We start from the raw sequence: 24,048 nt of genomic DNA, 5'->3' as shown, positions 1-24,048 counted from the left end.
ATTTATGAAAATGCCCTATAAACTTTGAAAAATGACCTAAAAATTCTGAAAGATTTGTAAAACAAATTTATAAACTACCAAGAGAAATTCAAATTTTAACGTTACAGTATCTATCACATGTTCAGTGCGTATGGTTGTACAAGTAAGAAAGTTAACTTTTTGTCATCTTTTACACTTGTAAGTACCGAGTTGCAGTACACAACGAAAATCATATGAAAATTTTCAAAAGTGAATGATTGTCGGTTTTCGGACAAGAGAGCCTTGTACACGGAAAAATTTCTCTCGACTTCCACCGACACAAGAGGAGCCTACTTGAAATGAACAATAGCAATTGCTGTTAAGTCACTTTCAATTCCATAGAGTGCAAATTGCTTCCCTGACAATATGTCCGATACAGAGCAAAAAACTTTGTACCCCTTGTTTTTAACAATAATCCGTCTGGCGACAATATATTTACTGATAGAGAGGGGGAAATCATATTGTTTGAGCTGAATTGTTACACAACAGCTTGTGTCAACAATACTGCACAGAATTTCTTTGTTTCTTCAAACACAGTCATTCAGAACTGCGCTGAAGGCAATGAGACGAGAGTCGGGAACACCTCTCCTTCAAAGGGTTACATTTGCATGTAAAATGCGCCTTCTTTCACCAAAATGTAGAAAAATGCATAAAATGACTTTTAAAAGGTCGAAAAATGACTTAATTAATTCACTTACGTGTAAAACACATTTCTATCTACTTATGCAATGTTTCTGCCTTACCAAAAAAAGATGCATTTGCATCAAAATCCTAGCCCTACTGATGACGAATATGACACAAATTTCTTTCCATGACGTCAGGATTTTTCCCTAGACCAGGATTTTTCTCCACGTCATTAAGTTCAATCAAACCACTACATTATAACATTGAGTTTTGGACATTTTGTGAAGGAAATCTTTACGAGGGATTTTGAAAATTGAACTTAAGTAATCAAAGTTTATAATTTTCATGTCAATGTATCTTGTGAAGATACGAGAAGGTAAATTAAATACTTACTATTCTATGTGCAATTATAGTTTAAAATTGGTGGATTTGTATTGTAGAAAACCAATACATTACCACAATCTAAACAGAGCCATATATTGAGGAAATGGTGGAACTACAAATTTTATTGTGAAATCAAGGCAGTTAATATATTGCTATTTTCTTAAAAGAAAAAACCAGACGTGATGGATAAAAATAGATTTCATTTTTGGAGTCAGCATGCTGAAATTATTCAGAGACAACAGTCATCTGCGAGTCATCCAAACCCATGCAGGCCGATGCAATTCCATTACAAGTTTCTTTTAATTTTCAGTTTTTTTCAAAAAATAAGAAATAATAATAATTTGTTGGAAGCAAACACGTTACCTATAATTTGGTGTTATCACTGCTTAGATATGTTTCACCTGAAGGGATGCCAGGAAAACACTAAATCACCACTGATTATTACTAAGCAAGTACAAGAAAATGGCTCACCATTTTAATGGCTGCCATGTTATGCTATTCTGACCAAGATTCGACCATATAATATGGTAGCGATATCTTGACTTAACAACTTCATACTTTCGTTTATGAAGATAACATAAATGAATGTGGTATACGGATTTTCAAGTCTCCAAACATGCGCAGACATACGTACGTACACATCACCTACTTGACAAAAATGTTATTTATTTTTCTTTCAGTTTCGGCCCAATGAACATTGCGAGGAACATGAGCCCAGCTTGGCTGTACGATGCGGCGGCCGTTTCCTGGTCTGGTTGGCTTCCCCCGGAGGCCCTGAAGACCGTCCGCTTAGGAGGCTACTATTCGGTAACCGTGAAGCCCGGATTTAGAGTCATAGCTCTTAACTCCAATCTTTGTTATATTTTGAATTGGTAAGTACTTTTTTTTTTTCAGAAATATAATTGTTTTTGTGTAGACAGGACCATCACATCTCCCCTACCGCCTCACGAACTTCCCATTCAGAGACAGAAACAAACATATGTAAATAAAGTGCATTCATTTTGGCTCTTGGCCGAGATAGCGCGTGAACAACTTTGAGCAACTTTCATAACATAGGTTAGTACTTTTTAAGGAATCTAATATATAAAAATGGATGTATGTGTGTTTGTTCCAGCATAACTCTCGAACGCCTAGAGCAATTTCAACCAAACTTGGTACACATATGACTTGCAATCTAGAAAGATATCTGTGAGGGTAAGACACCACTGACACCCCTAGGTGTGGAGGGAGGGTGTGGGAAGGGGTGACATGTAAAAATATACGAAAACGACCGATATTAATGTGGAATCCATAGTTTTCGGGGTCGCTAAGATTAATAGTGACACTACGAATGCCGTTCAACTCCAAGATCATCACCTATCAGCATGGGGGTGAGAGGGGGTAAAAAATAAAATGTCAAAAATGACCTACATTAGTGTCGAATCCATAGTTTTCGGAGTCGCTAAGCTAATTGGTGACATTCACGATAACATTTGGGAGAGAGAGAGACTTGCTTTCTCGATCAAGATCAACAAGTCACAGGGGCAGTCTATTACGTAATGCAGAGTGGATATAAGATCGCCATGTTTCTTCCACGCACAATCCACAAGATTGGGATAAATAAATACCCGGGCTACGCCGGACAATCAGCTAGTATAAATATAATTGTCTACATGCTAAAGCTATGTGCGTAAATAAGCAAGACGTTACGGGTCGAAAATGCCGGCATCGGCACCGTGTCACGCCATGTCACGCACTATCTCGGCCCAGAGCCAAAACGAACGCACCGTACTAGGGATACACCTATTTAGGATAAAGTACCTGTGTAACACTACCCATAAACTCACCACCCACAGTTTACGAACGGTTGCATATTGGTCTGAGCCTGGTTACGATTCAAAATGCATCAGGGAGTGACTATTTGTTTTCATTGTGTAAAAGTCATAAAAATTACGAAAAATTATATTATTTATAAATAAATTAAATTTTAAGGTTAATTTTGTGTCGAGACGTACCTCGGGCTTTGCAAATACCGATATAATATTCCTCGTCGTAAATGAAGTTAAATAGTTTGTGTTTCTTAAAAATGCTAGATCGGGAATAGTGATGCGTTTTTCAGGATTGGCTGTCATCCAGTCGCTATACTCTGTCCTGGGAATCTTTGGAGCGAGCGAACGAAAGCATGTATCTGCGGAGGTAGTGATCCAAAGGAGCTCGACCAATGAACACTTGCGAGGGAACAGGATTACACGGAGGAAGAAAACGACCGCAGCTACCAGACGTTTACAGGAGCGTGTACACCTTCGCTCCCCCACTCGCTTTCTCCCCCTTCTCTGCCGTTATGCGCTGCCTTGCTCCAGAGATTATCGGAATTCAGTATAGTGGCTGGAGTCGGTGCGTTCAATGACGGGGAAATGTAGTAACGTAGAACTATTCCATTCTCTTTGGCAAAGGAAATAGCGTGAACAGTGCAATGACTCTCATGGCTCCTACAGCAGTTGTCCTCCTTGCTACATCTAGCATGTTTATTGAGAATTGATGTTTTAAGTCCACTTTATGCACAGTAACTCTAATGGGAGTAAAATGTTTGTAAACAAACTTCTGTCATTCATCTTTGGAAAAATAGAAAACAGTAAATTATTGGTACGATATAGCTAATACAGCAAAGCTAATACAGCAAAACTTCTCCTGACACCTCTAAATTACGGACATTTTTAAATTCCCCGGCAGAAATACATAGGGTTTAATGGCAATATTACTTCTCAATAACGGACATTCTTAATAACGGACGCGAACACTGACTACCTCCCCAACGGAAATAAAACTTCTTAATAACGGACAGCCTGAAAGAAAACGGTCGCAATTCATGGAATTCGACACAACAATGGCCAGTATTTCGAACTAGCGCGCATTGTTTCATGTTACACCGAACGTATTTTTTAAAGAAAAGTGCAAACAGTATTTGTGGTTATCTTGAGAAGTGTGTATCACTTCTGCTACGTATTTTCTTTTTTGAAATTTGTAATGTACGTAGGGATACTTTAGTAAATTTAAATTCACCGTATATAGTACAGTATTTTGTTCCTTGAATGTAGGGGGGAAGAAACATTATGTTCGTAAAGTATGTACTGTAATATGATTATCCTATTGTGTAACATCCTACAATTTTTTCTAAATAGCGGACACTTCTTAATAACGGACATTTATTTTTCTCCCAGGCCTGTCCGTTATTGAGAAGTTTTACTGTACATATTTACAAAAGTTGCATTTGATCTTTGCATCAAAACGTATCTATTACTTCGGAATCGAGTAAAAGTAGCTCAATTTGTTTCCACCGGTTTCAAATCGAGTACTACATAGTAGAATTGCAGGCAGTAGAAACAGTGCACGACCACATGAGACGTGGTTATCCAGTTTAAATCCACTGGATTCATTTCCTTCGCGACTACCATTGAACACAAAACAACGCTACAGTCACATGTTGTTCATGTTAAAATTATCTTGATTGCATAATATTCAACTCTATTGCGATGTAGTGAGTGCGGGTTGGGGTTCGATTCCCGGTGTAGACCAATTCCAATTGTTTGATACGATATGCCAAGCATTTCTGGGTATTAATAGAACTAAAACCAGTAGTTGCAGTGGCATCAAGAGATCACGTACTGAAGTGTCGTAGAGAATCCTGACAAGAAATATATAGCCTATCTCTGTGACGTCAGAAAGCGCTCCTGTACCATGTTCGTGAGCCTTCGTCTATGTCCTTGTCTAATTTTCTCGCTTGAATTTACCACCTACATTTTTAAAAATGCAATAATTAGTTGCTCGATCCCGGCCTGGGCATGGATGTTGCCATAAACCAAGCATAAACTTTCTAGACAAATAGTACCTACCCTTGATTCACGCGTAGATCTGGCAACATGGCACTCGGTTGCGATGACAAATGATGCTGCCATCTATTATCGAAAAGTTACTACAAAATTGCCTTTAGTTCCCCCTTAATAAGAAAGAGTTAGGGCATTCCAACTGAAATCGAATTCAGAACCTTTGACGCGTGAAACTGATTCGCTACCACATAACTAAAAGTTCATTACGGTATAAAAATACCTTTGACTGTTCGTTAATCATGCATTCTTCTCTGCAGTTTTCACTGCAACATTAGGTGTGTTCTGATCTTGCATCTTACGCTTCACATCAGGTTAGGATCCACTTAATTTAATATCATTTATAAGTTGATTTGAGGAAAATTCTCCGTTTCATTCTTTCAATCTATGACATCCATAACGTATTGCAAAAAGTCATTTGCCGGAAAAATAAGTTTCGTATTGCTTTGGATTCGAACATGCAAACGCAAGTCTCAAATTATTGCCCGAGATAGCACGGCAAAACACACTCACGATCTTGAAACGAGAAAAGGTAAGCATTTTACGTGGAACGTCAAAGTTTGTGTATGTTGATAGAATATCGCTAATGTTCTTCTTAACGTAAAGGATGGCGTGTTTTCGCTTTAATGTTAGCACTGGCAACTAGGAAGCGATCTCAAACCTGCAGCGGCGGCGGCAGGGTTAATCAGCTAGGGGTGCTGAAGGGGTGCGGAAAGAAATTTAGGGGGTGGGGTGTTGAAAATAAGATAAACATTAGACACGCATGCAACTCTTCAAAACTAAAAGGGGGGGGGGTGCAAAAAACAGTTTACTTTCCCTTGGTAGATAAGATTTAGCATAACGTGGGAGCAAAAAGCTACCCTAATCGCCCTCACTGATTAACATAAATTTACTGACTGAAATGAAATTGAAAGTAACTGAAATTTTTGCTCCAGTGTGAGGAAGAACAAGTAGGCGGAAAATAAACCGTTTATCAACAATGCAATAAAAAACAAGAAAAGAAAACAACTCACATTAAGTTATAGGCAATTATCGAAAACCACAAACATTCCACTTGAAGAAACAAAAAGAAGAAAAATTCATAACAACAATGCTGACGAGAGGAAACAAAACTGCCGCTGATCTTCAAAGAGGCTGCCGCCAGTACAGAGAAGCATATACTGTGTATATATATATGCACTCTCTTAAAAGTGCTTGCCTGTTGTATACGTTAATAACGGTCTTACTTCAGTACCTAACATTTTGTACTCAATATGACGACATGTCATAATATGACACTCTAAGGGTTCGTGTTTTCCGTTGAACGTAGGGGGTGCTGAAGGGGGTGCGGAAGAAAATTAAGGGGTGCGCGAGCACCCCCCTGTGCCCCCTGGCAAATGTAGCTGCATGCTCTTCGCTAATAAAAAATTATGTTGTTTTAACACCTATAAAAATACATCGTCGCTTCGAAACAATGAACGTGCTTGCAAATTTTCATCTTTGCTGCTTTCAGATTACCGACATACGAAGTGGCATACAATTCAAAAGTTTTGAAGGAACCTCAGTTTTATATATTAGGTGGGATGGATTTACACAAAAAAAAAAAGTTACCTTGCGCTGGGATCGAACTAAAGTTGCCCGCCTTCTAGACAACACGAAATTCTTTCGCAAGTAGTCGACTGAAACGAAAATTTATTTTCAGACTGTTAATTCCCAATGTAACATGTATAGGCAGGTGTGTCTTGCATTTTCTGTAGTTTTGTTATTTGAGTCACTTTGATCCCTCCCTAGGTTAATCACGGCAATGATGAGGAATGTTTAGATGAAGATGATGAATAAAAACACAGAAATAAACACCCTCGCAAAAAGTCAGAACTCCAACCTGGAACCTTCGTTAGATTCATGATATTTCGTGAGTTGGTTTGAACAATGTAAATAAATCAGACAGGTGGAAGGCAGTAGAGAATCGTGGCTAGGGAACCACTGAGAAGATATCCTTAGCTTCGATGGAGAACCTCTATATCCACTTGTGATATATAACACTGTTCTACATATGAAATTTTTTTTTCTGCTGACTTAGATATTTTAACTGATTCTATATAATTTGAGGTCGCTGATTCCAAATATGTAGTCAGAAAAAGTGTATCACGTCACAATTTTTCACAAATCACATTTGAAAATTTTCACAATATTATAATACTGGGCTAAACTCCAACAATTTTCCATATTGATATCTGCACATAATGAAATTTCTTTTTCTGCTGACTTATATATTTTAACTGATTCTATATAATTTGAGGTCGCTGATTCCAAATATGTAGTCAGAAAAAGTGTATCACGTCACAATTTTTCACAAATCACATTTGAAAATTTTCACAATATTATAATACTGGGCTAAACTCCAACAATTTTCCATATAGATATCTGCACATAATGAAATAATAGGACTATAAATAGGTGGTGTAGCTGATAACAGGTATTAAGTTGCATTGTTTCACAAGTCACATTTCAAAATTTTCAGAAAATTATATCCGGCTACATTCCAACAGCACTTGCAAAGAGAATGCGACGTAGTCAGATGTATCACGTCACGTTGTTTAACAAACATACGTTTCTATTTTCTCAATAGGGAGTTCTTAATGGATAAAAAGTTTAGGCAATTCCGGCAAATTGATAAATTTGTTTTACGAGCACATACAGTCAACACCTGATGCCTGTACTTATGCTAAACTTAACATACACCACAGAATTGCACAACATGCATACCTACGTAGGCAAAAATTTTCGTTTCTTTGATTTTCTGGAGTAGGTGGCCTCAGGAACGTCACGCTGCAAGCACCAGCAATAGTCAGCCTTCATGTTTTCATTCCATCTCCTCTGATATCGGTGCTCCATGGTTTTTATGTCTTGGTGGAAGCGTTCGCCCTGTTCTTCACTTACGGCACCAAGATTGGACGGAAATACATCTAAGTGGTTGTGCAGGAAGTGAAGCTTGACACTCGTATTTACTCCTAACCTTTGAAACGTCACCAACAAATTTTCAACTAGAACCTCGTAGTTGTGCGCCCTGAAGTTTCCAACAAAGTTTGTAATGACATCAGAAAAGGCACACCATGCATCTTTCTCTGTGCGGTTCATTGTTTGTAAGAATTCTTCATCTTTCATTAGCATCTTTACCTGAGGACCATCAAAAATACCTGCTTTTACTTTCTCATGCGTCAATGCAGGAAATTTTGAGCAAATGTATTTAAAGCAAGCCCCATTCTTATCCAGAGCTTTTACATACTGCTTCATTAATCCAAACTTAATGTGCAGTGGAGGAAGTAACACTTTCTTAGGATCAACAAGCGGCTTGTTCTGGATGTTTTTCGCCCCGACTTCAAAGCTTTTCCTGGCAGGCCTCAGTCTTCGTACCCAATGTTCGTTCCTTGCTCGACTGTCCCATAAACACAAAAAGCATGGATATTTCGTGAAACCTGCTTGTTGACCAAGTAATTTTGAAATGACCTTGAGATCTCCGCACACAAGCCAACTGTCATTTGCATACTTTATCTTTCGAGCAGTACTTTCATTGTTTTGTAGCTTTCCTTCAAATGTAAGGAGTGGCCAACAGGAATGGATGCTAACTTATTGCCATTATGCAGCAACACACACTTCAAATTCCTCTTCGAGCTATCAATAGAAAGCCTCCATTCTTCTGCATTATACGTACATCCCGTAGCTTCAATTACTCCCTTCACATCTGTACAATAGACAAGTTCCTCCCTTTGAAAATATCTTAATAGATGCCTCTCTCTGTCCCGATACATGAAGGTTGTTCCAGACACTAACATATTTCTTTCCTTTAGTCTACACAGGTCCTGCATACTTTATGAGGTGCCCAGGATTTATCGTGGTCACATAATTTAATTCCGAAATATGCACAATATGCTTTCCTTACAAAGTCAGTAATATTTGTCCCTTGTTTTGGGGTTAACAATGTTCGAATAACTGATTGAAATAACATTCATTATAATATTCAATGTGCTGCCATCTTGTGACCTCTTTACGGACTACGTTGTTTCATTGCTCTAAATATACATCCCTAATATTAGATATTTTTCTATTTTCCTCCGAAACCTGACGTGATAGAAAAAAACGGATTTCGGTTTTGGATTTACCACCCTCGAATTACTAAAGAACAACCATCAGCCTCCAGTCAGCAAAATGGACGTAGACCAGTGTAATCTATTAGAAGAATGAAAGGACAGATTGATGTGCTTCCTTTCGTCAAAATGCCTGGAAATCAACATTACATATTTCTTCACCGACAGAAAAGAAGATTTTTTAAATTTTTTTGTCGGGATCGAACCTAGGCTTATGAAATCTCTGTATGCTAACCAACACTCTACCGATAACACTATATTTTTCTGTTCTCCAGTCAGTCTGGTTCTTTTCCTCAACGCCTGAAGAAAATGCATCTTAATTTCTCTCATAATTGTTTCATTGTCTATTAATAGAAACGACGTGTGTCAAAAATAGAAACATTCCTTTTGTGAAAACTCCCTTGTTTCGCATCTCCATTTAATGTTCTTGTGACATTCACTTGGAAGTTAAAACTTAGCTTCGTGTGTTTGTTTTTAAGTGCGTGTGTGTGAAAAGAGTGGTGTGCACGTGTGTTACATGTTTTTCTAAGTATTATTTTCGTCCAATGCATTAATATAATTGTAAAATATAGAATTTTCAATAATGCAAGGAGGGAAAATATAAAGCAAGTCCGTCATGTTCCTTGCCAAACAGCATTACCTTACATAAAAAAAAAATAAAAAAAAATGACGCGGACCTAGTATTATTCCATCTCGAGAACATTAGACATTACGTCCGAAATATTCATCTCGTATTTCTCTTTGGCATAACTGCTCAATCTACGGAGATGTATACCCGTGATTGATATGCAAACAGCAGAATTGTAAAGTTGGTTGGGTTGTCTATACACAAGGCACTTGGTGGTCAGACATCGAGGGCTTCCTTCAGTGCTCTTTCAGTAGGGTCGTTAGAACCCAGACGTGTCCATGACTGTACTACCATAGTTATTTATAGAACTAATCAATAATTTTCAGCATTTGAGTTTAATTTTAAGGTGGAAAAGTTGTAACAAGAATGACAATCTTGAAACTGTAAATCAAACTTAGAAAAAAATCTGCTTTATAAAATAAACATTCTTTGTAATTTTTATTATGTGTGCTTTAAGTGGGTAGATTATAACATTTATAAAATAACTAAGTGTAAAAAAAATATTTGTGATGTTTCCAACTTCTATTCGAAAATTATCTTAAAAGGTGTAATTTAATATTACAGGTGGCAAATATACCAATATCGAGACCCGTATGGCATGTTGGCGTGGCTGGTGGACCAGCTGAAGGAAGCTGAGAGGAAGAAGGAGAAGGTTCACATCCTGGGCCACTTGCCTCCAGGGTACGTGGACTGCTGGTCGGTGTGGAGTCGGGAATATGCCAGGATTATCAACAGGTAAGATAACAAGTAAACTGCAATGAAATATATGTCAATACTAATATCATTAATAATATCCCTCCAGTTCATGGAAAGGGAATGTTTGAAAAGATAACATTATCCAAACCATATCAGTGATTCTGCCCATATTTTGTGTTTTATCAATATTTAATTTCAGCAATGTGCATTGTTTGTCTTATGGTCGACCTACTTATGTAATTAATGTTCGCGTTCATGATGTTTGTGACTTTAATTCCAGGCAAATTCTTCTTCTTATTATTATTATTATTAATAATAATAATATAATAATAGCCCGTGGCGCGCAGCCCTTAAGGGCCAGGGCCTACGTACCAACTGTCGGCCTCATTCCTACGTGTCGAAGTGGAAGACCATCCAACCAGTTACGAGGTGACGTGTGTCATACCGCCAGGTTTCATGCTTTTTGTATTGTGTAGTTGAATTCACATCAAACAGACACTTTAGAAAAAGTGGTAATATAATCAAAATGTCCATCAGCTATTCATTCATTTTAAAAAAGCTTATGATTCAATCAAAAGAGATAAATTATATAATATATTAGTCGAGTTTGGAATACCTAAGAAGCTTGTTAATATGATAAAATTATGCACCAGTGAAACAGAAAGTAAAATTCGTGTGGATATTAATATGTCTCACAAATTTACAATTCATGATAGGTTAAAACAAGGAGATGCATTATCTCCATTGCTCTTTAATTTTACCTTAGAATATGCTGTTAGGAGGGTAAAAGAAACGAACGAGGGACTAAAATTAAACGGTGTGACTCAGTTGTTAGCATATGCAGATGATGTAGACTTATTAGGGGATGATATAAATACAATTAAGAATAATGCTAACATATTTTTCAAAGCAGCTAAAGAGATAGGTTTGGAAGTTAGCAAAGAGAAAACTAAATATATGCTTACAGGCCGAAACCAATTGTTAGGTAATAATCAAAATCTAATTATTGATAACAACTCGTTTGAACCATTTTCCAAATTCAAGTACTTAGGAGTAATACTAACAAATCAAAATTATATTAAAGAGGAAATAAAAAGCAGGTTCCATTCAGGAAATGCATGCTACTTTTCATAAATTTTTGTCTTCTCGTTTAATATCTAAGAAACTAAAAGTTAAAATATACAAAACAGTAATTTTGTCTGTACTATTATATGGATGCGAAACTTGGTCCTTTACATTGAAAGAGGAAAATAAATTGAGAGTATTTGAAAATAAGATCCTTAGCAAAATCTTTGGACCTAAAAGGGATGAGGAGACAGGTGAGTGGCGAAGGTTACATAATCTAGAACTACATAATTTGTATTCATGTCCAGATATTATTAGAATGATTAAATCAAGAAGACTTAGGTGGGCAGGCCATGTGACACGAATGGGAGAGGAAAGAAGAGTTTACAGGATTCTTGTTGGGAAACCTGATGGTAAGAGACCAGTAGGAAGACCAAGACGAAGATGGAGGGATAAGGTTGAGATCGACCTAAAGGAAATCGGTAGAGATGGAAAAGAGTATATAGATGTTGCTCAGGATAGGGACAGATGGAAGGTTTTTGTTGCTGCAGCCATGAACCTTCGGGTTCAAGAAGGCTAGAGAGTTAGTTAGTAGTTCAATTAAACTTTTTATTTTTTAATTTTGCGATGTAGTATTGGACTGCTATTACTAAAATATTGCACGGTTGTACGACCCTGTGATTACTAAATTTTAGATAGAATTTATTTTATCCACATCAGTTTATTGTGTGGACCACAAGGGTTCTTGAAACTGGATAAAATTTTGTCGATTTTTTTGGGGGGGGGGAGGCGAGGACAGGGATACCAAACTTTCCCTTCTCACAAGAACACAATATTTTTAGAAGAGAAACAAAACAACCTCAACTGCCTACGGTAAATATAATAGTTTTCCTTCTACGAAATTGTTTGTAGTTGAAAAGCACGCTTGAGACGTGATCAGTCTGAAGGTATCAGGCTAACTAGCGTTACATATCCTAATACTGATACTGTAAATCAGGTTTGAGTAGTAATAGGTATGAACTTAAAAATCAAGTAATTTTCCTGGACCTTATTTTATTCAGAAAAGCTTTGAAGTATCCTGTAAGAAGTTCACGTTCATTTCTGGTTTCCTAGTCTAATTTTCCTCCCAAGGCTTCTCTTTAAACCAACGTAGGAAAACTGAGAATTTTAGGTTCAACCAGAAAAGAAGAACGGATTTGGATTTCCATATGTTTCTAGACATAGACAATATATTAAGCGAAGATTATTACTTATTAATGCTTATTGTGCTCTTTTTCTGTGACATTTTAAAGAATTCTATTATTTTCTTCTCTATGTATTGTAGTTCGATACCCGGTGGAGGCACAAATGGTTTGGATCCCACATTAAACTTTAGGTCCAGTTCCGATGAGCCTTCCTGTGCACAAAGTGGACTTAAAACCAAAAGTCGAAACTCTATGTATTGTATTAGCGTAAATATTTAATATGCGGTAACATTACCTTCTATAATTTATTTACAGTGATATTTGACATTATTTATGGAAACTACTTAACCCTTAACTAGGCAAAATTTGTCCCCCAAATATAAAATATTATCTGAAATCAAGTAAGATTCATATGTAACAAAGAGGACTTTTATGTGATTGAAATGATATTTTCAAGAACTTAAAGTAGTTTTTGAATGTAAAAAAGGGTTGCAATTAATTTTTAAAAAAACTATATAGACGGACATTGCATTTTCAACATTATAAAATCTATTACCAAATCAAATAATAAGGAAAGTGTAGAATAAGAAATACAAACAATATTTTTTGTTGAGTATACATTTCAAATATTTGTTTGTAAATTTAGAAATATCCATATTTTTTTAAAAAAATACATGAATTTTTTGGAACATTTTTCCTTGAAAAAATTGAAGTTCCAATGCATATCAATTTTCAAAATCTCTCTTGTTTTCACCAAATAACTAAATGGGACCACTGTATTATTTATCTAGATCACATATTATGTCACATAAACTGGTTTTGATTTTTTAACTTTGTATTCATCGGTCAATGTGGCATCTCTTTCCCTTACAAACACCCCTTATAGTTTCTATGTACGTATTAGTAATTTCCACAATGATCCTCACAGTGGTGTCATCTATAATTGATTGACTGATTTGGTGTTTTAAGTCCACTTTATGCACAGTAAGGCTAATTGGGACTAGGCCTACAGTTTAAAGTGGGATCCGAACCACTATGTGCCTCCACCAAATATCGAACCCGAGACCTCTTGATTACAAGGTGACGACGCTACCACTGCGCCATGGGGAGGCCAGTGTCATCTATGAAAAGTGAAAAGTCTCGATAGCTGATTTGGCATTATTTGCAGTTAAACATGGTCCAGGAAGACGTAAAACAATGTTCATACATCTTGTGCGAACATTAGAACATGATCAGGGGACTTTTTTCCATCGATTTATTTTGTCTTTTCCCAGGAAATAAATTCTATATTCTTCCGAGATATCATTCAATTCATCACGATTTGTCTTAGAATTTGTATCATGTTCTGATTCAGTTTTTTTGATATTCTACACCATGATCTTATTTTGGAATCAATTCTTTATCTTGAAACACTTCAGATGAACAAAGTTCACAACTTCCTCCAGCGACCGCCGTATACGCTCCTTCTGTCTTTCATTCTCCAAGTATTGAACGATTTCTTAGAAAAAATAAACATCCACTTTAAAGCACGGTCACACATCACAGAACAAGTAAAAACTGTTAAAATATTTCACTCACGAAGCACAGTAAGCAAAAGTTCTAAAAAATGAACAACAAAAAATCACTGACCAAGCACGTGGGGGTAAATTTGATCCCCATCAACTTTGGAATCGTTTTGCTTTGCTGCAGTTACACATACAATGAAGGAAGTGACCTTGACAGTTGAATCAGACTGTTTTAGGAAGATAAACTAGCAGCTTAGGTAACTAAAAAATGTTTTAACATGAAAAAATACCTACCTGGGTATTTTCTTCAAAGTTACCCCCGCGCGCCTATTTAAGGGTTAAAATGGAAACTTCTAGACGTACGAGGGGATTTAGACTCATTAGGTTCCATCACAGATTTTCTCTAGGGTTCTGCAAAACTTTGGGTTGGTATGTTAGTTTGGAGTGTTCAGTCTCATGATATGCGTTACACTTTGGAAGTCAGGGTAAAAATAATTATTTATTTGAATTTATTACATAAAATATTGTTCTAAATGGAATCGTTTTGTCTTCCAGATTTAGGGATACAATTACTGCTCAATTCTACGGCCACACGCATTATGAAGAATTTAAACTGTTCTTCGATCCAGAGCATCCGAGAAGAGCAATAAATACGCTGTACATCAGTGGCAGCGTGTCATCCTATGTTGATCTGAATCCAAATTACAAAGTCTTCACAGTGGATGGCGCTTATAAAGGTGCCTCGTGGGTTAGTATTTTCTTCATACTTGGCTTCAGATAGCAGAATGAGATTAGTAATTATCAGAAATTAAACTTACAGTCCACAGCAGAAAGAAGAATCGCTATGAAAATTATTTTTAAGTTTATAGGGTTTAGTGATAGTAAAAAAAATTCCTTTGTATGTAAAAAAAACTTATCAAGAAATTTAATACAGCTTTCATCTCTATTGCGTAACTTCATAAAGTATATTACTACTTCTTGAATGATTTCTACTTAACTCTTCTTATTCATAACTTTCTTATTTTTACTATATCCTTTTGGTGCTTCTTATGCCTCTATTGTATAGCTTTGCACTGAAATTGACGACATTAAATAACTTTAAAGAAATACGTAATCGAAGCACCCCGTTCTAAGGAAGTTCTATACTTGACTTTAACAAAAACTAAATATGCTGACCAAGGCAGTAATTTATTTTATTAAAACCATAAACTAAACGTAACGTTTCAACCTTCTAGCAAGGTCTTCTTTTGTACTTGATACAGAGTCTGAAGAAGACCTTGCTAGAAGGTTGAAACGTTACGTTTAGTTTATGGTTTTAATAAAATAAATTACTGCCTTGGTCAGCATATTTAGTTTTTCATAATCATGGAAACAAGGCTTAATGGTGTTCTAATTTGACTTTAACGTTATGGAACGTAAAGTTTTAGTGATTTATCAAAGGCCCTATCTCTCAAATGCTTGTTTCAAGTGCAGTAAGATATCAATAACGCTGATCCCGCACATAGTTTGTTATAATAGTCAGATAGAAACAGTGAAGTAAATATGATTTAGAGCCTTCTATTCGACAAAAATTGAACATAAAGAAACCAATGCATTTATGCACAATGCATATATGTAGTTCGTTGGTTGAGTGCAACCCCCAAGCTTTACCAGGACGGTAAAAAGTGGGAGGAAACTAAAGGAAAGGACAAAAACGTTTCAATATAAGTCCGCACTCTGTTAAATGTAGAAGCCGCCTTTTAAAACTATACGTCTAGAAACATAAATATTTAGTCGTTCATTTTGGATTCCTGACATGACTAGAAAACCACGGAGAATGACCGGCCATCCCATCACACACAAAAAAATATATCCCACTCGATAGGGAATGACATTTCATGCTGTTACATAATTTTATGTTATGATAAATAATTAAAATTATTGTGTAAAAAACAAATTTTAAAGTCTGGTATATCGTAATTATTGGTTACAATTATTCAAAACACTATGAAAGAGCTATATAAACAACGAAAAAAATTCATTTGTTAAAAGTTCATAATTATCTTAAATGATTTGTATGCTTTGACAAAATAACAATAATAGAAATATTAATTGCAAATAGTATAGTTTTGTGAATTGAAATAAGACTCTAGTTTCCTAATTTATCCTATTAAATACTTCAGTATCCATGGCAACTATGTGATGTGTCTAACTAATGTGCTAATACCTTGAACGAATATACGGTTTGATTGATTGATTGATTGATTTGTTGTTTTAAGTCCACTTTATGCACAGTAAGGCTAATCGGGACTGGACCTACAGTTTAAAGTGGTATCCGAACCACTTGTGCCTCCACCGGGTATCGAACCCGGGACCCCTTGATTGCAAGGAGAAGACGCTACCACTGCGCCATCGGGGAGGCCCTGAACGAATATACGGATGAGTAGCTATTGTCTATTTAGACAATAAAGAACAAAACTAGACTGTTTGGATAGAGGTGTAGAAGAAAGGAAATAGTAAATCCAGCAGAAATATAGCTTGTAGAAAATGCATTTAGTTCTCAAAACACAACATGATTAAATAGCGTTTTTATTTCTGGTGAGGATCCTTCATGATCTGGGGTTCCGAGACTCTGCTGCTACATCTGCCTAGTTACGGACTTGATTTTCATTACAAATGTTACCGATAAAGGGAGTTCTTTCCGTTAATCTGCTTATTAAAAATATATAAAAGTCGGTAAAAAATAACGCACAATCCACTGTAGCGCGGGAATGGTAAGGATTAGAGAAATGAAATTTTCTAGGTAGAAGCATTGGTTCTTTGGAAATGTCACTCAACGTATGATCCATGTGCTTCACTGCACTGCAGCCATCTTTGCTTCCATGACACGAATGCACGTTCGTAAATCTCTTGAGGTTCGTCTTTACACCACTTCTTCACACTCTTTCACACCCGCAGTGAGCTCGTTGTCACCTCCAAACTGTTTCCCACGCAGATGAGCCTTCCGTCGCCCAAAGAGATAGAAATCCGATGGCGCTAGGTCAGGACTGTATGGAGGTTGTGGCACCACATCCCGGATGGCCAATCTTCTGAACGTCATGATTGCAGCATGCGGTCGTGCGTTATCGTGATGTAACTTGTATATCTCGATTTGTTGGATTCTTCTCGACATGGAATTAGGTGTTGGTTAGGTGGTAAAGGGCCACGTCTTCTAGCTACAAAATTTCATTTCCCTTGTCCTTGCCATTCCCGAGCTACAGTAGATTGTGCGTTACTTTTGGATCAACCTTTGCAACAACATCAATGGGGTGATCAGACCATTGCAGTGATAAATAATATTGACAACCGTTCAACTTCGATACATCACCTAGGAATACCAATCAGCGGGAAAATTATTCTTTGTGTGCCTATAAAAGAGGGCTTAAATGAAAAGTATTTACTTGAACGCATTTTTTCTATAGCACAGGGTAAATTATTCCAAATGCCCTGCGTACATTGTCAATATTAAACCATTTTAGAAATTATAATTAGGCCTACTTTTATTCATGGGCTAAGTTCAGCCTGTGGCAGCTCTACCAATCAACTTGTAAATCACTGTGTGCCCTTTGATTTGTTTTTGTATTAATATCTACATGTGTTCTTTTTGTTATTCGTGTAGAAAATTCTTGACCACGAGACTTGGATTTTCAACTTAACGGAAGCTAATTTAGGTGGACCAGAGAAGCCTCGCTGGTATAAGCTCTTCTCTGCCCGACGAGATCTGGGTATGCCGACACTTTCACCTTCCGATTACTATCAACTTGTCCTTCGAATGGTGGACGATGAGGAATTGTTCAAGAAGTTTTATGGGTATGTATGGTAATAAAGCATGTCATAATATTAATAACCTATGTATATTTCAGACTGGTAATCAAATAATTACCATCACACATTTTTCCTACTTTTGAACTTAAGTTTTCTATGTGTACGTATATAGTACACACACATACACATACACCATGGCCGTATTTAGAGGGGGGAGGGGTTCTAGGGTTCAAACCTCCCTCCCGACCCCCCCGCCGAAAATTCTTGCATGTTGGATTAATGAAAGTTCAGAAACCAAAATCGCAACTCATTTTCAAAATTTTATCATTTTCACAAATATACAACACGGAGACAAAACTGAAACGATTGATCTAGAATTTTCATACATTTGGAATTCTGAAACTTGAGCTAAACAGTTATTCGGAATTCCAGCCCACCCGCGACCCCTACATTTTCACATCTGCTGTTCTCTTTCCAGTGTTGTTCCTGGGTCAGACTGGAAATTCCTTTATGATTGTCTAAAAATTCCCTTTCCAACTTTTAAATTACCTGTCCGATAAGGTTTAAAATCCCCCTTGACAGGAGTCCAAACCTAAGTTCTCCAGTTTCGTAGCACATTACGTTCACTATCCTCCACCCATCGGTCGATGTAGCACATACATTTAACCTATATGCGGTTTCATAAAACACATTCTTCTGTAGTGAGTGTATAACTAGTGGTTGTACACATGGCCGTAGGCAGGAAAAAATTTCGGGGGGGGGGGGTTCATTCATAATTGTTCCCATGGGCGTCGCCAGAAATTTGAATAATAGAAATAATAACAATAATTATACAATAATAATTAAAATTTCATAATAGTAAAATAATTTTATTCCATAATAATAATACTAATAATAATAATTATTATATTATTGTTATATCCTTGAGGGGGCTTACTCAATCCAGCAGATGAGTGAATATCCAGCACAAGTTTCTTTTTTTTTTTTACGTTTCATACAGTGTGTACTGAAATGCACAATTATTATACTTCATCATTAAACTTTAGATACCTTCAAGAAAAAACTTTAAAAGTTAGATGGAAATTTTAGTCATAAAATTTTTGTTGTTTGACTTTAAAATAAAATTTTTGGAATTTTGAAAAGTGTGGAACCAGTTATTCTCTTTAAAAGCTCAGCCTGGTGCATGGATTGTAATCTCAATCGCGAACGTAATGCGCTACGAAACTGGAGATCCTAGGTTTGAACTCCTATCAAGGGGGATTTATTTTCGACTTTATGGGACGGGGAATTTAAAAGCTGGAAAGGGAATTTTGGGACAATCATAAGGGAATCTTCAGTCTATATTCCTTGTGACGCAGGAGCAACACTGGAAAGATGACAACAGAAGTGATAATGGTGGGGTCGCGGGTGGGCTACGTTTCTGAGAATAAATCCTGTTTCACTCAAGTTTCAGAATTCCAAATGTATGAAAATTCTAGCTCGATCGTTTCAACATTGTCTCCATGTATTTTTGTGATGCTTCGAAAAAAAATTGAAAATTTGTTACAGATTTTGGTTTCTGAACTTCCATTAATCCAACATGTCAGAAGTTTCGGGGGGGTTGAACCCTAGAAACCCCCCCTCTAAATACGGCCATGCTGTTTGGTAAGTGTAGGAACAATTATGAACGTTGGGAGGAGGATCGTACCGGTCCAGCGTTTATTGAACGACCGTTACAAAATAGCAGAACCTTCGTTATTTTTATTGTTTTCAACAGAAATAAAGTTCAGTTAGTTAGTATTCGAAGAGAATAACCAAAAGAAAACTGAGTTAGATTGAAAAATGCAGGTTACAATACATGCACCAGCCTATGGTTCAACAGTTTTAATTGTTATTATATAATTATTATTATTTCTATTATTCAAATTTCTGGTAACGCCAATGGGATCGATTATGAGTGAACTCACCCCGATTTTTTTCCTGCCTACGGCCATGACATACATAATATACATATCATATAGTCTGTCTGCCTTAGTCGTGACTTTCGACGCAAGTGCGCATGCGCTGACTGGACGAGTCCAATGGCAAATAGGGAAGGAACAGATAAAGGAAACAAGTTCTGTGAGAAAAGTCTTCTGTTGAAGTATCACACGTAGTAACGTCGTCAGTAAAATACGTTAAGAGGAGAGTTAAGAGTTGTAAAAACCATCAACGCGAGTGATAACAGACGAAACAAACGAAATTCTGATCTGAAACCTACAGTGTTGTTTCATGCATGTTTGTATCTACTTCCCTTATTGTGTGTGGATACTTCCTCTCGAGATGGTCTCGTTCTCCACGGTATATAGAGTCGAGCACGAAATAATGCACCATTTTGTTGTTTGATAATCATTTTATTATGAAGAAAGATTTCTAGCAAATATACAAGTAATATATCACTACGGATCTTTGTCCTACTCCAGCGAGTGATCAATATGACAACCACTTCCATTTTTAACAATTCCAAGGGAGCACAATGAGACTCTAAACTCTTCGAGATTCTTGAGATAAAGCAAAGACTACGATGGAGTACCAAATCCAGTTTCTTCCGGAAGTTCCCATTCAGTCTGCATAATTTTTCCCAGAAGGAACCCAGCGTGTATCAAAATGTTCTAAAAATGCCTTTAGGACACAACAATGCTTCTTATTTCATCGAAAAAAACACTGTTAATGCTCGCTAATATGTCGCAAGTCTTACACTAGACTTATAGCGGCAGTGTCACGAAGTACTCAGCACTCAGCTAAATCACGCGTCTAATTGGTTATTAACTAGAAAGACATTTGTTATTGGCTGGAAATTGCCAGAAAATAATCTCTCGTTTATTGCAAGATTGCAAGGTAAAGGCAAATCCATAACCAATTGGAGCACTTCACGTCATTATTACAACCCATCATGGACGTACAGCGCCACATTTCAACCTGGTGGCGGAAAATTTAACTTTTCTTTTTTTAATCGCCATCCTCTTCCCCATGGTCTGCATAGTGGATTCACCAAATTTCAGAGTTCTACGATGCCTCAAACAGGTTACAGAGGGCTCGGAGTTGGGTAACTTTAATTCTGGCCACCCGGTATTATTGTATGAGTTTGCCACACACTACTTCATCTAATGTTGAGACACATAACGTGATTTCTCATGTGACTGACAAAAAAAAACACTAACAAATGGTACATTAGTTCTGGTCTATTTACTTAAAATTTATCTCGTTTCGACACTCATAATGGTGCCTTGGAAGAAACCCTTGCTGGGATTCTGTATAGAGACTTAACATAGAGTGCGAATAAGAGCCACGGATGTCACATTTTGCTCTTTTCAAGTAGATGAACTTTCAAATCCCACGTGGTCATCTGAAAACAAGTTACTCAAATTAAGACCCTAACAAGTTTTCTTCTATTAATCTAAGTGTCGTCTTTAATAATGATATAATTTTATAGAAATTGATCAAACGTCATACACGTCACGTTCTAACGTATATGACGTGTGTTTGACCAATTTGTACAAATATTAATATCATTATCAAGTATAAACACATTGTTCTTGGAAGTTCCAAGGGGGTATATTGTGGTTACGCAGTAAATGCAGGTTCATCTTGTGTCAACTTTCTTTGCATAGCAAATTATTTAAAATCATTGTCTGTAGAAACATGGAAACACCCGAATGTTTCTTTGAAGAAAATGTACACAAGAAATCGATGGATTGTAGGAGTGGTAGTAATGATATATTTTCATAAAAAATAACTTATTTAAAAACATATTTTATTTAATATTGCAGATATTACGTGAAGGAAGGAGACACGGCTATCGACGCAGGATGTGACAGGGCTTGTAAGGAGAAAATACTTTGTGGACTTGTAACGTCGGATTTTGGTGATCAAACTCAGTGCAATTATATTAAAAGAAGAATGAATGCACGATGATAATTTATTGTCTAAGCATTTTGTTATAAAATTTGTTGTATGAGCCACAACAAAACAGTGAACATTTAAGATGACATGACAATTGTTACGCGGCGCTGAAAGAACTGCTTAATTGTGGCAAGAAATATTATGGATGAGTCTATGCCGAGAAAAAAAATATTGTGTTGAACGGATATATACGTCATAATCAATCATTTGTCATGTGTGTATGCACTTGTGCGTGTCTGTGTGTATGTGTCTGTGTTGTTTTATACGAGCAAGAAAGAGTGATTACTGCTTATTTGTTTCTATATCATTTTTGTATATAATGATCATATGTTTCAGCTCGTTAGTACGTCATTGTGTTGCTTTTACATTTTGTGCAATATTCCAGCGATAATTTTTTTAAAAAAAAAATGCAACTGTAAAATAAATTTGTGATTATGTACATATAAAGATATTTTCATGTAATATACAAAATAATCTTATTTTCTTTCGTCACACCTTCGTCAAGCACAATGTACTTCACGGTTTATACATACATATATATATATAAAAAAAGGTAAAAAGGTAAAGCGCTCCCCTGTGCATAGCACCACGCCATGAAGGCGTATAGGGGGTGTGGGGGTAACGCCTCACACTATCTTGATCCGGTCGTGAGTGGGGGTGATGTGATCAGCATCACGCCCCTGACCGCCTTTACCCCCCAGGGTTTCCCCAAGGTACCCATGTTATTCGACGCTGGGTGGGCGCCGGGGTCGCTTCCATCGTTAGAAAAGTTCCCGGATTTGAACCGGCCGGGGATCGAACCCGGGACCTTTTATATATATTTATTCTCTGTTTGTGTGTGTGCGTGTATAGAAGGGAGTGTACTATAGTGTTGTAATCCCGTCTTACCTGGGATCTGAGGTCACAGGGATGCTTCAATAATACATTTTAGGTAGAGCTTAATTATACTTGTGAGTCGAACCTGCTCCGACTAAGAGGAATGAGATATGGAAGGTTGAATTTAAGGTTATTTACGCTTGTTCATACCTGGTAGGCGAATGATGTTCTTGTAAAGATGCTTCTTGCAGACCGAATTGTGACTGATGCCAAGGTTCGATACGGTGACCCTTGGCTCACTGATCCGAGCAATCCCGCGCGACTGGCTGCATGCTTATGCAGCCGTAACTTCGTGTACCGTCGTCGTAGTTCTGTAAGTTGTAATGTGTGGTAGAGTAATCCAAGAGTAATGAAAGACTAATGAGAGTTCAATGAGAGCGAGCTCTGGGGCGAGCTTCCTTTTATAATCTTTGGCTTCGAAAGGTTATTACACCTTTCAAACACGCTGGATCATGTTAGATCCACGCATTTGCCTTTCAGTCATTGCTTCACGGAAGTTACAAAGTTTGCGAATTCTTGGGATCGCCCGCTGGTCGGACAATTCCAGTGAATAAACAAGCGTAAATATTCTCTTGACAAGGTTTTCTCGTATTGTAATCACCATATCTCTACAATAAGGAGCAGAGGTAGATATTTAATCTTAATTTGAGGATTTGTTTAGTACACGATTCATGATCACGAGACGGGCGACCCATTGTTCGTATCCGGCCTCGACATGAGTGTTTGCTTGTTAGTGTTCTTTTATCAATTTGATCTCATTATTACGTATCCTCCTCATAGAGATTACCAAAAAGTGACAAAAAGCGAGGTTAAATAACAAAAATACATAGGAATACATAAATTGAGTTCAGCAAACACGCAAACAAAATATTAAAACACTTTTATATTTAATTGATGAGATAGTTCTCACATACTGTATATATATCTTGACAATTTTCCACGTGAACTTCTTAACACTGCAGTGGTTAATGTGTTAATTGACGAGCCCGTTCAGTTTGTTACATTCTCACGGAATCCAGAAAAGACGATGATGAAATTTTCTTGTAGTGTTCTTTTCCTACTCAATGCACCTATCTAGAATGGTACGTACCAAATGTGTCTCGGTGTTGACAAACAAATCTATGTATTTTCAATTGATCTGGTGTTTTTTTTTTAATAAAATATTATTTAAAAAACTTTGGTTTAAAACTGTACGCTACACATCTGACATTTGGCAATCGTGGCGAAGTGGTTAGCACAACGCGCTACGAAGCCAGGAGTTCCGGGTTCGAATCCCGGCCTGGGCATGGGTGTGTGTGAGTGTGTCCATTCATCAATTTCATCACATCATCATTCATCCCCATCTTCGCAATTAGTCAAAAGTGGCACAAAAGCGAAGTA

At 36.9% G+C, this 24,048-nt stretch overlaps 1 protein-coding gene across 1 annotated transcript in view; it reads left to right on the top strand.

Moving 5' to 3' along the window:
- Positions 1-22,257, top strand: part of LOC145981837 (sphingomyelin phosphodiesterase-like) — a 193,926-nt gene extending 171,669 nt beyond the window's left edge. Inside the window, exons 6-10 of the mRNA XM_083115279.1 lie at positions 1,707-1,898; positions 10,203-10,373; positions 14,644-14,836; positions 17,726-17,916; positions 21,660-22,257. Coding sequence (XP_082971405.1) covers positions 1,707-1,898; positions 10,203-10,373; positions 14,644-14,836; positions 17,726-17,916; positions 21,660-21,804 — 892 coding nt within the window. The 3' untranslated portion in view covers positions 21,805-22,257. The remainder of the gene's footprint in view (positions 1-1,706; positions 1,899-10,202; positions 10,374-14,643; positions 14,837-17,725; positions 17,917-21,659) is intronic.
- Positions 22,258-24,048: the final 1,791 nt, after the last annotated feature.

Source organism: Lepisma saccharinum, chromosome 30, assembly GCF_977018435.1.
Source record: "Lepisma saccharinum chromosome 30, izLepSacc3.1, whole genome shotgun sequence".
Taxonomy (NCBI): Eukaryota; Metazoa; Arthropoda; class Insecta; order Zygentoma; family Lepismatidae; genus Lepisma; species Lepisma saccharinum.
Note: the sequence above shows the minus strand (reverse complement) of the source record. Positions and strands in the feature narration are given on the sequence as shown.